This window comes from Montipora foliosa, chromosome 14, assembly GCF_036669935.1.
Source record: "Montipora foliosa isolate CH-2021 chromosome 14, ASM3666993v2, whole genome shotgun sequence".
Taxonomy (NCBI): domain Eukaryota; kingdom Metazoa; phylum Cnidaria; class Anthozoa; order Scleractinia; family Acroporidae; genus Montipora; species Montipora foliosa.
This window is the reverse complement of record NC_090882.1, coordinates 6684272-6699510: the sequence shown is the minus strand read 5'-3', so window position 1 is coordinate 6699510 and position 15239 is coordinate 6684272. Positions and strand designations below refer to the sequence as shown.

Below are 15239 nucleotides of genomic sequence, written 5' to 3'. Positions count from 1 at the left end.
GGCCCGTGCGATCGCTTTTGGACGCAGTTGGCCCTTCGCTGCTTTCTGCTACCGACCTTGCCTCCCGGTACGGCATTGAGGGAGAGATATGTCGGCCCCTAAACCATATGTGACAAATCCCACGCCTACTCACAGCTCCAAACCGCCCTTGTCAGTATAGCGTAAGAATTAGGTGGCTTATATATTTAACGGAAAAGTCATTTTCTCTGTCATATGGTAAGCAAAGAAGTCGCAGATTACAAAGTGTGCGCATGCGCCCTGCTAAAGTTAACACACATACATACATGCACGCATGCATAAACTATATTTCATCTCGAATTTCAAAATAACTACAAGATCTAATAGTGCGCATGCGCCCTGCTTAAGGTAACACATACATACATGCAAGCGTGCATAAACTATATTTCATCTCGAATTTCAGAATAACTACAAGAGCTAATATCTTCGAGACATTACATTTACAACTAAAATACATAGCATATACAGGTACATAACTAAATACACAATATTTGAAGATATATTAATTAACAAGAAAAGCCGCTGTACAAAATGCGACCCTGGATTCTCTTTTAAACCCAGTAAACTCAGTGGTACGGATAAATCAGGTAGCGCAATTCGCAACTTAGCTGATACGTTAGAAAAAGAACTAAGACCATAACTGGTTGTTTTAGGTTTATTGAAGGACAGAATGTAATTTCCACCAAGATCATGCATGAGAAGATTTTCAATGCGCTTATTGCATAGAGATGTAGAGTTTGACCTAAGTGGTAAAAGGACAGGTAATTTGCAAATATAAATCTCAGTATTCTCTTATTTACATTATACCCTTTGCTTGACAAGAAATTACGAAAGCCCAGTTCTTTTGCAACGAGGATAACACGGCAAAAAAAAGCACTACTTTGTTGCGAGTTTTCCAGAGTAAAAACTTCTTCAGAAATCAAAAGTCTACGTTAACAACACACACGAGGCTTACTCCTTAGTATCTGGCTAGAGATCGTCTTCTCACTACTTTTTCCTCCGGCCGCGCTTTAGCCATTTGATGAGGGCCAGTCAAGTGGCCTCCTTCGTGGCCAAAAAGAATTCTGGGTAATTCTGCCATTCCATGACAAGGGAAGCCCCCCGATTCTCATTTCATAGATTTTTTCATAAGTGTCGGGCCACCCAGTCCTACCAGCAAAATAACTCATCGATTGAAGGCTTTAGCTTTCAAAACTTGCCCAGATTGTGTCAGTAGGTCCTGGAATTCGTCCACAGAAAGGCCAGAGAGACAACTTCACTCGTGAACCGCCATGTTTACAAAAGATAGATATAGATAGATAGACTGTGTTTATTAAGAAAAACATTGCAGTTAAAAAAACTGAATGGCGCCTCTTTACAACTAAGAAATATAAGAAATGATTTATAAATACTACTATTATAAAATTACAAAGCGACTACTCTTAGAGAAAGACCATCTTAGGCGTCCCAGTCTGCATGAAACCATCTCTCGCCTCTGTCTGAGACAAGACCAGACACGCACGGTTCTTACGTTACGTTTATGCCTATAAAATCAACTGAAATGCCAATTGCTGGTTTTTTAAAAAAAAAAAACCCAGCATGTTAATTTTTTTTTGGTAAGCTAGGTATCGAAGAGCCAGAACATTTGCGCTTGCGCTGACGGAATCTTTGAACAAGAGAGAAAAACGCAGTACCTCCAGACACCGGCGCTGGAGCGTCGTACCAAACGAGTCATCCCGGGATTTCGGCCCGTGCGATCGCTTTTGGACGCAGTTGGCCCTTCGCTGCTTTCTGCTACCGACCTTGCCTCCCGGTACGGCATTGAGGGAGAGATATGTCGGCCCCTAAACCATATGTGACAAATCCCACGCCTACTCACAGCTCCAAACCGCCCTTGTCAGTATAGCGTAAGAATTAGGTGGCTTATATATTTAACGGAAAAGTCATTTTCTCTGTCATATGGTAAGCAAAGAAGTCGCAGATTACAAAGTGTGCGCATGCGCCCTGCTAAAGTTAACACACATACATACATGCACGCATGCATAAACTATATTTCATCTCGAATTTCAAAATAACTACAAGATCTAATAGTGCGCATGCGCCCTGCTTAAGGTAACACATACATACATGCAAGCGTGCATAAACTATATTTCATCTCGAATTTCAGAATAACTACAAGAGCTAATATCTTCGAGACATTACATTTACAACTAAAATACATAGCATATACAGGTACATAACTAAATACACAATATTTGAAGATATATTAATTAACAAGAAAAGCCGCTGTACAAAATGCGACCCTGGATTCTCTTTTAAACCCAGTAAACTCAGTGGTACGGATAAATCAGGTAGCGCAATTCGCAACTTAGCTGATACGTTAGAAAAAGAACTAAGACCATAACTGGTTGTTTTAGGTTTATTGAAGGACAGAATGTAATTTCCACCAAGATCATGCATGAGAAGATTTTCAATGCGCTTATTGCATAGAGATGTAGAGTTTGACCTAAGTGGTAAAAGGACAGGTAATTTGCAAATATAAATCTCAGTATTCTCTTATTTACATTATACCCTTTGCTTGACAAGAAATTACGAAAGCCCAGTTCTTTTGCAACGAGGATAACACGGCAAAAAAAAGCACTACTTTGTTGCGAGTTTTCCAGAGTAAAAACTTCTTCAGAAATCAAAAGTCTACGTTAACAACACACACGAGGCTTACTCCTTAGTATCTGGCTAGAGATCGTCTTCTCACTACTTTTTCCTCCGGCCGCGCTTTAGCCATTTGATGAGGGCCAGTCAAGTGGCCTCCTTCGTGGCCAAAAAGAATTCTGGGTAATTCTGCCATTCCATGACAAGGGAAGCCCCCCGATTCTCATTTCATAGATTTTTTCATAAGTGTCGGGCCACCCAGTCCTACCAGCAAAATAACTCATCGATTGAAGGCTTTAGCTTTCAAAACTTGCCCAGATTGTGTCAGTAGGTCCTGGAATTCGTCCACAGAAAGGCCAGAGAGACAACTTCACTCGTGAACCGCCATGTTTACAAAAGATAGATATAGATAGATAGACTGTGTTTATTAAGAAAAACATTGCAGTTAAAAAAACTGAATGGCGCCTCTTTACAACTAAGAAATATAAGAAATGATTTATAAATACTACTATTATAAAATTACAAAGCGACTACTCTTAGAGAAAGACCATCTTAGGCGTCCCAGTCTGCATGAAACCATCTCTCGCCTCTGTCTGAGACAAGACCAGACACGCACGGTTCTTACGTTACGTTTATGCCTATAAAATCAACTGAAATGCCAATTGCTGGTTTTTTAAAAAAAAAAAACCCAGCATGTTAATTTTTTTTTGGTAAGCTAGGTATCGAAGAGCCAGAACATTTGCGCTTGCGCTGACGGAATCTTTGAACAAGAGAGAAAAACGCAGTACCTCCAGACACCGGCGCTGGAGCGTCGTACCAAACGAGTCATCCCGGGATTTCGGCCCGTGCGATCGCTTTTGGACGCAGTTGGCCCTTCGCTGCTTTCTGCTACCGACCTTGCCTCCCGGTACGGCATTGAGGGAGAGATATGTCGGCCCCTAAACCATATGTGACAAATCCCACGCCTACTCACAGCTCCAAACCGCCCTTGTCAGTATAGCGTAAGAATTAGGTGGCTTATATATTTAACGGAAAAGTCATTTTCTCTGTCATATGGTAAGCAAAGAAGTCGCAGATTACAAAGTGTGCGCATGCGCCCTGCTAAAGTTAACACACATACATACATGCACGCATGCATAAACTATATTTCATCTCGAATTTCAAAATAACTACAAGATCTAATAGTGCGCATGCGCCCTGCTTAAGGTAACACATACATACATGCAAGCGTGCATAAACTATATTTCATCTCGAATTTCAGAATAACTACAAGAGCTAATATCTTCGAGACATTACATTTACAACTAAAATACATAGCATATACAGGTACATAACTAAATACACAATATTTGAAGATATATTAATTAACAAGAAAAGCCGCTGTACAAAATGCGACCCTGGATTCTCTTTTAAACCCAGTAAACTCAGTGGTACGGATAAATCAGGTAGCGCAATTCGCAACTTAGCTGATACGTTAGAAAAAGAACTAAGACCATAACTGGTTGTTTTAGGTTTATTGAAGGACAGAATGTAATTTCCACCAAGATCATGCATGAGAAGATTTTCAATGCGCTTATTGCATAGAGATGTAGAGTTTGACCTAAGTGGTAAAAGGACAGGTAATTTGCAAATATAAATCTCAGTATTCTCTTATTTACATTATACCCTTTGCTTGACAAGAAATTACGAAAGCCCAGTTCTTTTGCAACGAGGATAACACGGCAAAAAAAAGCACTACTTTGTTGCGAGTTTTCCAGAGTAAAAACTTCTTCAGAAATCAAAAGTCTACGTTAACAACACACACGAGGCTTACTCCTTAGTATCTGGCTAGAGATCGTCTTCTCACTACTTTTTCCTCCGGCCGCGCTTTAGCCATTTGATGAGGGCCAGTCAAGTGGCCTCCTTCGTGGCCAAAAAGAATTCTGGGTAATTCTGCCATTCCATGACAAGGGAAGCCCCCCGATTCTCATTTCATAGATTTTTTCATAAGTGTCGGGCCACCCAGTCCTACCAGCAAAATAACTCATCGATTGAAGGCTTTAGCTTTCAAAACTTGCCCAGATTGTGTCAGTAGGTCCTGGAATTCGTCTACAGAAAGGCCAGAGAGACAACTTCACTCGTGAACCGCCATGTTTACAACAGAACATTTTTGGCGTCCCAGTCTGCATGAAATTATCTCTCGCCTCTGTGTTCTTCCAAAGGTTTGCCTCTACCCACATTCTAGCTTAATGATGCTAGCCTGGGGGCTTCTGTTGACGAATATGGCCCGAAAGATCACTTATAAAATGATGGACTTACCAGATATGATCCACCTCGGACGCTCTTCGAACATGAACCGTTGACATTGCTGACGTGATGCCTAAACCTGAGCCCACATTGACTCGAAACCGCATTTGTTGCAATGGAATCTTCTAATACGGCGTAGCCAAGTGCCGCAAACCGTTTATTCGCGAAAGATTACTTTAAAAGTGGTAAGTATTTTGGTAGTTAAGGGTTAACGAATCGCCATTTGATAACACGGCGTTAAAAAAAAGTAAAATTTACAAACAAGAGGAATCGCTTCCTCGTTTATAAGGTAAGGTGTAGTCTACGGTCGGAAAGCTAAATGTAGTATGATGGTCTGCATAGTCACAAATTTCCAAATTTCGTTTAACGGACTACTTGAAATCTTTTATATTGAACTGGAATACTACGTTTACTTAACCACCTTGAAAAGTCAAGTTCTTTACACGCAAATCTCGAACAAAGTGATTGTCTTGAGTAGAAAAAGTAAAGGCCATTGCCTTTGGGCTGGCCGCTTTGGGGAGACCTCGGTTAATGCTTATTTTTTTTGGTAAAATCTCGATTCCGCTTGCCGAGATCCTGGTCTGAGCTGCCGAGATCTCGGCAAGCCGGGCTGCAAAATTCTCATCATAAACATAAAAGGTTCTTACGTTCCGTTTATGCCCATAAAATCAAATGAAATATCAATTGCTGGTAAAAAAAAAAACAGCATATTAATTTTTTTGGTAGGCTAGATATCGAAGAGCCAGAGCATTTGCGCATGCGCTGACGGAATGTTTGAACAAGAGAGAAAAACGCAGTACCTCCAGACATTGGTGCTGGAGCGTCGTACCAAACGAGTCATCCCGGGATTTCGGCCGGTGCGATCGCTTTTGGACGCAGTTGGCCCTTCGCTGCTTTCTGCTACCGACCTCACCTCCCGGTACGGCATTGAGGAAGAGATATGTCGGCCCCTAAATCATATGTGACAAATCCCACGCCTAATCACAGCTCCAAACCGCCCTTGTCAATTTAGAGTATAGAATTAGTTGACTTATATATTTAAGGCAAAAGTCATTTTATCTCTCATGTCGTAAACACTGGAGTCGCAGATTACAAAGTGCGCGTACGCGCCCTGCTAAAGGTAACATACATACAGGGATAAGCTCTATTTCATCTCGAATTTCCGAATAACTACCAGAGCTAATATCTCCGAGACATTACATTTACGGCTAAAATACATCACACATACAGATATCTACTAAATACATAATATTTAAAGATATATTCATCAAAAAGAAAAACCGCTGTACAAAATGCGACCCTGGATTCTCTTTTACAACCAGTTAACTCATAGGTACGGATAAAATCAGGTAGCGCATTCCGCAACTTAGCTGATACGTGAGAAAAAAGAACTAAGACCGTGACTGGTTGTTGTAGGTTTATTGAGGGACAGAATGTAATTTCCGCGAAGATCATGCAAAAATCCAGATTCTACGTTAACAGCACACACCAGGCCTACTCTTGACTATCTGGCTAGAAATCTTTTACTCTGGCCGCGCTTCAGCAATTCGATGAGGGCCAGTCTCGTGCTTCTTAAGTTGCCTCGCTCATGGGCAAAAAGAATTCTGGGTAATTCGAAGAAGGCCACGAAGGAGGCAACTTGACTGTTACCTTTAGCAGGGCGCATGCGCACACTTTGTAGTCTGCGACTTCTTTGCTTACCATATGACAGGTAAAATGACTTTTCCCTTAAATATATAAGCCATCGAAATCTTACGCTACATTGTAATGACAAGGGCGGTTTGGAGCTGTGGTTAGGCGTGGGATTTGTCACATATGGTTTAGGGGCCGACTCATCTCTCCCTCAATGCCGTACTGGGAGGCAGATCGGTAGCAGAAAGCAGCGAAGGGCCAACCGCGTCCAAAAGCGATCGCACGGGCCGAAATCCCGGGATGACTCGTATGGTACGACGCTCCAGCGCCGGACTGGAGGTACTTCGTTTTTCTCTCTTGTTCAAAAAGTGAAAACATTGATTGAACTTTGAATTTAGTGGTTTTATGAAAGCAAGAGTAACAACAATTATTTAACTGCAATATTTTACAATTTTTCTTTGACACTCAAGTGATAGACTTGTGAGAGAGATAATTCAATTTTTAAAAATGACACCTTGCACCTGTTTATAGGAGTTTTGTACAGTTTTTTTTGTTTTGGTAGAAGGTTAATTTTTTTTGAACAACTTTTTCCAGCACAAGGCTTTTTTTGGAAACGCAGCTTTTGTTTGGCTTGAAAATCTCCCTAGCCCTGTGTAAAGGATATAGCAATTTATTTTTAGGATACTTCACCCAAATTGTAAGACGTGAACGAGATAAAATAACCGCGAAAGAATTATGATAAAGCAAAGTGATATTTTCAAGGTGGCGATTTCAACGTCGACCGTCGCCGTCGTAGATCTTAAGGTGCTACTCCTGCTGACCTCTGAGCAAATGGCTCAGTTGAACATCGGACTTTTGTGCAGGAGATCACCGCTTCACTACCCCAGTTGGACCAACACACGGTCTTAAGAATAATTACTGACGACTGTGTACACTTTCACTGATTGTATGATATTTTGAACTAGCAGGTGGATACAAATAAAAACAATGAAGATAAAAAAACAGCCTGTAAGACACTTAAAAAAATACACGCATGCCGCAGATAAATCATCTTATGAGAGATTTTATCCAACTTCCGATGGAAAATGTGTAACAACAAAATTGTTTTCACATTAAATAACTCTTTTTTTCCATGAGGGCATGGTATCGAGTCCTGCAATCTGATTGGTTCTTTGAGCGGTCCGGATTTTCCTATCTCTGCCCACAGGCAACCCCACAGGCACGGTAATGCTCCGAGAGGTTTTGTCCTTGACCTTTAATTTCCCTTTTCTTGACACCAAATTTGTTTAGTACATACAAAAGTTAGTTTCAAATCAGATCAAATTATCATTTTTATTAGACAAGAGGAGTGGGAAGGGAATTCAAATTATTTCTTTGAAACGTTCAATTTGTAAGTTGCTTAGGTCTGGTTTTCACTAGCGACGAAAACACACAAGCACAATTGCAAGGAACATGCAAATTCAGTGGTGTTTTCCACTTGACTCTTTCATGTACTTTTCGTTAGAACAAAAGACCCTAATTAACAGCAAGTTAGACAACATGCGTATGTTCATTTCCATGGTGGCAGACACTACAAATAACCACTTAATTTAAACTTGAAACGGCCATTACATTTATCATTTGAAGTCACGATGACTTCAAAACATCATGTAATATCGCAGATTTTTGTAATCAAATGTATTTCAAAGAGAGAGAGAGCTAAAAAAAAATTGTCATTTTAATACCAGCGGGCAAGTAACATATTTTTCATGGCAAGCTTATAATTAGAGATAGCTACATGTTGTTGTTCCTCTAAACTGGCTGATATCATTGATAAAGCAAGGCAAAACAAGCTTAAAACTCCTTGGATGTACATGTATTCTTAACAGCCTGCCTAAATATTAGCTCAATCCACTTGCGAAATGCTGTTTCATTTTTTGCGACCAAATCTTTTAAAACAAAATTAATCATAATTTTCTGGTTTGTCCTCTTGATCAAGAACTGTATCGGACCCCAGGTAAGACACATAAAATTTCAAATAACAAGTTTGCCCCAGTAAGAGCTGTGGTTCCAGTGGTGTCGTAAGGTGGAGACACCTGCAATAATGCACATGAAACAACACACTATTATTGATTTGAATATACATGTAGGGAAAGAGTTTTGACTGCTTACTGCATTTTTCATAATAATTTCTGCTGAATTCATCCTCAAGTGCCAACAGCCAAACTGCATTTTTGCTTTCATCAATCAAACTTTTGACGCCAACCACAGATGACAAAATCAATTGATGCATGACTTAAACGTACCAATCAACATCTTTGGTTCCCATGGTACCTTTGTATATTCAAACTCAACGCCTATGGAAAGCGATGGAATCTGTATGAATCTTTTTACTGAAAAAGCTCTTAAAACATATCATAATAGTGTTCGAGCTGAAACTCAACAAAAACACCAATTCACTTTCCAGAAGTGGAGTTGATCTTCCCCAGCTACAGTGCATGTTCGGAAATTTGATTGGTGGAAGCCAAAACGCAGTTTGGCCCTTAGCAATTGAAGGTGAGATTCTGCAGAATTATGAAAATCACAGTAACCCACTGACACCTCAGATGCCCTAATTTATTAGACAGAGTAAAATCTATCAAGTCTCACTCCAAGGGGTCAATGGGTTAATGCTACATTTGTACCTAACCTGCAGAAAAGAACATGAATACACCAAACAGCAAACTCAATGTTGTACCCATTCCAAATCTCCAGGGTTAAGCTTCTTTGTGTATTGCATTTGCATTGTAATGTAGCATTCGCATTTAAATGATATGAATAGGCCAGGAACAAAACGTTTCATTCTCAAAGGGTTTCAATTGGGTAGAGCCTTGAGTTAGCCAATTTGGTCTATTTTTGTTGAGCATGTAAGATCTTTTAAATGAAATGTGTCAGCTAATTAAAGCCTGGACATAAGTAGCGTAACAAAATGCAAATGGAGTATGGAGGGTTTAAACTGCAAGTTGCAGGTTGCAGGTTAGAGTCGCAGGTCACTGTTTCACCAAAGCTGAAACAACCCAAAACTTTACTAATGCTAACATTAAGCCTAAAAAACAATGTTAGCCTAACGTCAGCATTTCTGTAAAGGTCTGGGCTGTTTCAGTTATATAGTAAAACAATGACCCTGCAACCTAGTGCACTGTACACCCTCCGAATGGAGTAAAAGAAACAAAAACAATAATTCATCATTTTTACCTCAACTAAGTCTCCACCCACTACATTCATCCCACGACAGCCTCTCACAACCTCAAGTCCTTGCATAACAGTCAATCCTCCAATCTCTGGCGTACCTAGTTTGGGTATGAGAGAAATATATTAATTTTCATTCTGTAGATGAAAACCTAGCTACAATGTGGTGCAGGAATGGCACAGTGGTACAGCCCTTGTCTCCCATCAATGTGGCCTAGGTTTGATTCCCAGACTTGGGCATCATATATATGTGGATTGAATGTTGGTTCCCTACTCTGCACTGAGAGGTTCTTCTCCAGGTACTCCGGTTTTCCCCTCTCCTCAAAAACCAATGTTTGATTTGATTTGCATTAATTATTTTGTTGATTTCAGTTTACAGTGTCCCCAATTCTAATAGTGCTCCAGCACTATAACACTAGACACTTGAATAAAGTACCTTTCCTTTATGTGTTAACTTTTTGTTCCTACCTGAGATTTTCAGAAACTTGGGAGAGCAGCTGGTAATTTTTTACAGGTCACGGGTCACGGCCACAGGTCATTGTTTTACCAACACAGAAAGTATCATAAACATGCATAAAGGCCAACCTTAGGCCTAATTGGGCCTAAACAAAAGTTTTTAGGCCTGCGGTTAGCTTTTATGAATGTTTCTAAAGACTAAATAGGATACTTTCGGTATTAGTAAAAAATAACCTGTGCATGACCTGTAAAAAAATAACTGGAGTAGGTGGCAGTTTGGACAATAACCATTTTCTTTTGACCATGGCTGAAGATGGGGTTGTCTATTAAAAACAATGGGCTAAATTAAACAAAACAAAAAAAAAAAACCAGAAACTCTTGCCTGTGCCTGGGGCAAATGCTGGATCTAAACCATCAATGTCAAATGATACATAAACAGGTCCACTGCCCATCTGCTGCCGAACTTCAGACATCAGAGGCTCCAGGGATTTGTGCCAACACTCGTGTGCCTTCACTAACCTAAAACCCTGAGAAATACAAGTTTGATCAACAAAACGTACTGATTAATTATTATTGATTGATTTTATTTTCACATAAAAATTAATTGAATTACAATTTGTTTAAAAACGTCTACTAGGTGCCTCAATTTTACAAATCCACGGATGTGCCCGCAGACCAGCAGGGCACTGTCCATCTCAGATGGGTGTCTTCAAAACAAAGACCCCTACGACCCCTAAGACTCTAAGCTTAAAAAACCAGGCCAGTAGGCCTAGGCGTGGCCCTGGTCCTAGGCCTACATGCCTGCTTTTTAGGCTTAGGGGTCTTTGTTTTCAAGACACCCTATCTACATGTAGGGCCTAGATAAACGACCTAGGTACATGTAGCTCCCTAGGTGTTCTAGTAACTCTATGAGGGGTGGCGAATGGTTCATCAAAAACTCTGGGTCTCGCAAAATTTTAGCCGAATTTCACGGATCTCGCAGTCTCGTTTTTTGAGCGGTTACGTGCACCTCGCAGTCTCGTTTTTTATATGAAGGTGTCAAACACTTTGAAGTCTCGGTCTCGCAATCTAAAAAGTCAAAATGTCTCGGGCTCCCAAAGAAAAACGCTGGTCTCGCCATCTCGCAAAGTCTCGCATTTACCATTCGCCACCCCTTCTATGGGTAGAGCATCCGACCAGTGTTACAGAGATTGCAAGTCGGATTCCTGCATAGGACTCTAATTTTTCAGTTGTTCTTTCACCCGTTGCCGAACAACTTGTATCCTACCCATCAGATTTGTAAAAATTAGATAAGATGGAGCAGAATGCCGCACTTGATCCCAACAATACTCCAACATGGAGTGAATCAATACGATATAAATATCAATGAACAGCCAGGTACAAAACACAGGTCTCAGGTCACAGATATCATTCACAGGTCTCTGTTTTACCAAATTGAATACAGAAACATTATCTCAACATTCATTAAAGCTAACCTTAGGCCTAAAAACTCTTGTTTAAGTCTAATTAGGCCTAAGGTTAGCTTTCATTCTTGCTTGTGACAAACACAAAAGCAGTACAGTAACTGTAAACAAGATAATAAAATTAATTTAAAACTAAGTCTGACGCAACATCACACCTTTATAGCCAATACTAGTTTATGCATTATTAAAAGCAGAAAGCTTCATTCAACATTAGTACCTGCTTCTCAGGCCACTCAAAGTCATTTTCTGTGTAACCAGGTCCCCGCAAACCAATCTGAACGACTCGTTTACAATCAAGCAGACCATCCTCAACCGCTCGGCGAAAAGTTGTTCCATGTGTCACTTTCTCACCAAACATCAAGTCATTAGTGTCAGAATGGGCATCCACATGAACTAGACCAACAGGGCCATGTTTATCCTAGTTAGAAGAGTGAAAATCAAACAACCAGGCTAGCATGACTCGCATGGCTTGCTGGCTGGCACATTGTCAACACTCCAAATAAGAAGCTAAAATTGCTTCTTCCAAAATTCCCTGACGAACGGAAGAATAAATGGAAAAGTTGAATAAACATCAAAAATTTAACAGTTTTTCGACACAGTCTGTGACAAAAATAATACACAAGTTCAAACATTCAGATCTGAATTAAGCTTTTGCTGCCTACTCTCTGCCCACAATGTTGTTTGCATGTGCCTTTTTGAGCCCATTTGGCAAAAAAAAAATTGTGGGAGGTAAAAGTATTGCAAATTGTTTCAAGTGACAAATTTTGCCTGAGACTGAACTGTAGTTACAGCAGAAGAAAGACGTAGATGGTTCTTTTGGAAGATAATTTCAGTGGTTAATTATTATGCCATGAATAAAAATCAAAGATTGTACTTTTGATTTGTACAATCAAAGCAGACTCAAAATCAATGGAGCCGATCATGAGACAATAACCAAAATACCTGCAATCAGCTGTGACACAAGTGTGAAAATGGGGTGTCTTGAAAACGAAGACCGTAAGACAGGGTCTTAGGGTCACACTTGCAACACAGCTGATTGCAGGTATTTTGGTTAATGTTTCATGATCGGCTCGATTGATTTTGAGTCTGCCCTGATTGCACAAATGAGGCTGTGGAGGACTTCTGATAGCTGGGAATCAATTGAAAGTGATTCACCATTATCATCATCGCACTTATGTCCAGAATTGACTATAATTACATGCATGCTTAATTTTGACATCCAACACGAAGTGTCCCTTTCAGTCTAAGCATTTGCTACCTATTTTCAAACACAACGTAAGGGTAATAAGAGGTTAGCATTTTTTTAGCTTTGGGTAAATGCAGCAGTTAATCTTTACTTAAAGGGAAGCATTTGGGGAACACTTTGTGACGTAAATTGTCTAGATTCCGAGACACAAGTGATGTTGATGTTGGAGAGAATAGGAAGAGGATACTCGTGATGCATATTGAAATCAGCTTAGGGTCAATCCTGGATATATCTGCCCTCCTGAGAGTCAGACCTACAGATTTTACTCAGTCTAATGCCCGACAATTTTACTCATAAATGGGGGCCACATCAAGGGTAATGGGTTATAGCGATGTACAGTACAAAACAAACCTTGATTCCTTTTAGAATTGGATAAGTAATTGTGTGATCACCTCCCAAAACTAACGGCTTGCAACCAAGCTCAGCAATTGCCGCAATGTGTTTATGAATAATATCCACTGTCTTTGTAAGGCTGTAGGTATTTATGGGTATGTCTCCGATATCAGCAATCATCAGAGAGTCAAATGGCACTGCTCCAGTGGAAGTGTTGTAAGGACGGAGAAGACAAGATTCTGTTCGGATTTGCCTTGGACCCAGACTGTGAAAACAAGAATTGTACATTAATTTTTTTCTTAGAGAGAAAAACTGGCCCTGCTAATCTGACCCCTCCTAGACACTGAATTACGAAGGGTGCAGCTCAATATGATCAAACTGAGAGCACAGATAGGGTAACCCTTGGCAAACTATGGTACACGATTGATCCTGAGGCAAACCAATAGCCAGATAATTATTATAAATTAGCTGAGGGTTGATTTTGAAGAGTGGAAAATTGGAGTACTTGGAGAAAATTGGACCACTTGGGGAGTAAGGAGGGTCATGTGTTAACGCTCGTGCCTCCCACCTTGGCAGACCCGAGATCAAATCCTAAAAAAAAATCAATTCATATTTTACTTTGGATTTCAAAACTTTGTTAACAAAACACTAAGTGACCCAGGTTTTAAGCCTTGATTTCAAAAAGACACCTCTTTATTTTAACTGTAATTTTCCTATTTAATGGTCCGCCATTACTAACATTATGTTCTTGAGAGAGCTGGATCGAGGAGAAAATGACGTCAAAGGCTCACTAGTTTAAGAATGCAATACGTGTGTACGCCGCAGAATTAATATGCAGCACGGGGGTTTTGGGCTTTCAGACTCACGCTTTGCATATATAATAAGCTGCGTTCACACGCTGAAATTTTAAGCTAGTGAGCCTCTGACGTCACTTTTCCCTGGATCCAACCCTCTGAGGTCCAATCGGTCAGTTTTGAACGTGAGTAATGGCGGACTGTGAAATCCAAAACTTACACTCAAAGTAAACGGCTTTTGGATAAAAATCAAAGCTCAAAATTTTGCTGGTCAGGTGTTAAGCAAACACACTTTCAAAATCTGAAGGAAAAAAGGAAGTGGTTTTTTTTGATCACAGGGGCACTTTAAGTATGACCAGAGCTCAAGTAAACTTGTTATTGTCCATGTTTACTTACCATGATTCGCATTCATATGAGAATTCAAAGTATGCTTTCAAGGTAAACATGTTTCATTGACCTCAGCCTGTTTCCATAATGTGTTTTGATAGTAGATAAGTGAGCTCATAAGGGGGTTTTGACTGGACATGAGGGTACACTTCGGCCTCTTTATAGGAAATGTATTACCATGGCCACAAATTAAAGTACCTACTTGGGCTTAAATTACAATCATTGTAAATCTAACACGTCTGAAGTAGGGCTCAAGTGTACTTAAGGCCTACTTACTATGCAAGTATGAACCTACCTATTGTATTGAAGCTTTTAGTGACAGGATCATTTTTATACTATCTAGACAAAGCAGTTTCTACCTTCACATTTAAATCAGGTTTTACTGTTTTTTTGCTTTTAATATACAGAAGAGATACCCAGGGAATTTACAGCCTTGGGCAAACACACAGGGACAGCCAACGGATGTGTTCTGGGAAATAGGTGTTCCACAGATGTGTTAAGTGTATCCGCTGGCTGGAAGAATTATTGGGAAGTTGCTGGGAAAACGATTTTTGTTGTGTTGGCAAGTTGTTTTTCAATCTGGCCATGTTCCCATACCGCATCTCTCCTCTGCAGGAAATATTTTCGTTATGAGGGTCATTTATAGTCAAAAAACTCTTCTCCCACCACCCCCCACCACCCCCCCCCCCCCCCATTAGCCACACCCATTTGGGTCTAAAATGGGAAACTTGCTCCCGGCCCTGCAGGCAAACGGTCTGTTTTTGCTGGGAGTGCAGAACAGATAAAAAT

The 15239-nt window shown here is 40.3% G+C and overlaps 1 protein-coding gene across 1 annotated transcript in view; it reads right to left on the bottom strand.

Annotated features, from left to right (window-relative positions):
- Window positions 1-7494: 7494 nt before the first annotated feature.
- LOC137985199 (guanidinobutyrase-like) overlaps window positions 7495-15239 on the bottom strand; it is an 8742-nt gene continuing 997 nt past the window's right edge. The window contains exons 2-6 of the mRNA XM_068832723.1: window positions 13288-13534; window positions 11908-12108; window positions 10610-10754; window positions 9778-9872; window positions 7495-8639 (exon numbers count right to left, since the gene is read on the bottom strand). Coding sequence (XP_068688824.1) covers window positions 8538-8639; window positions 9778-9872; window positions 10610-10754; window positions 11908-12108; window positions 13288-13534 — 790 coding nt within the window. The 3' untranslated portion in view covers window positions 7495-8537. The remainder of the gene's footprint in view (window positions 8640-9777; window positions 9873-10609; window positions 10755-11907; window positions 12109-13287; window positions 13535-15239) is intronic.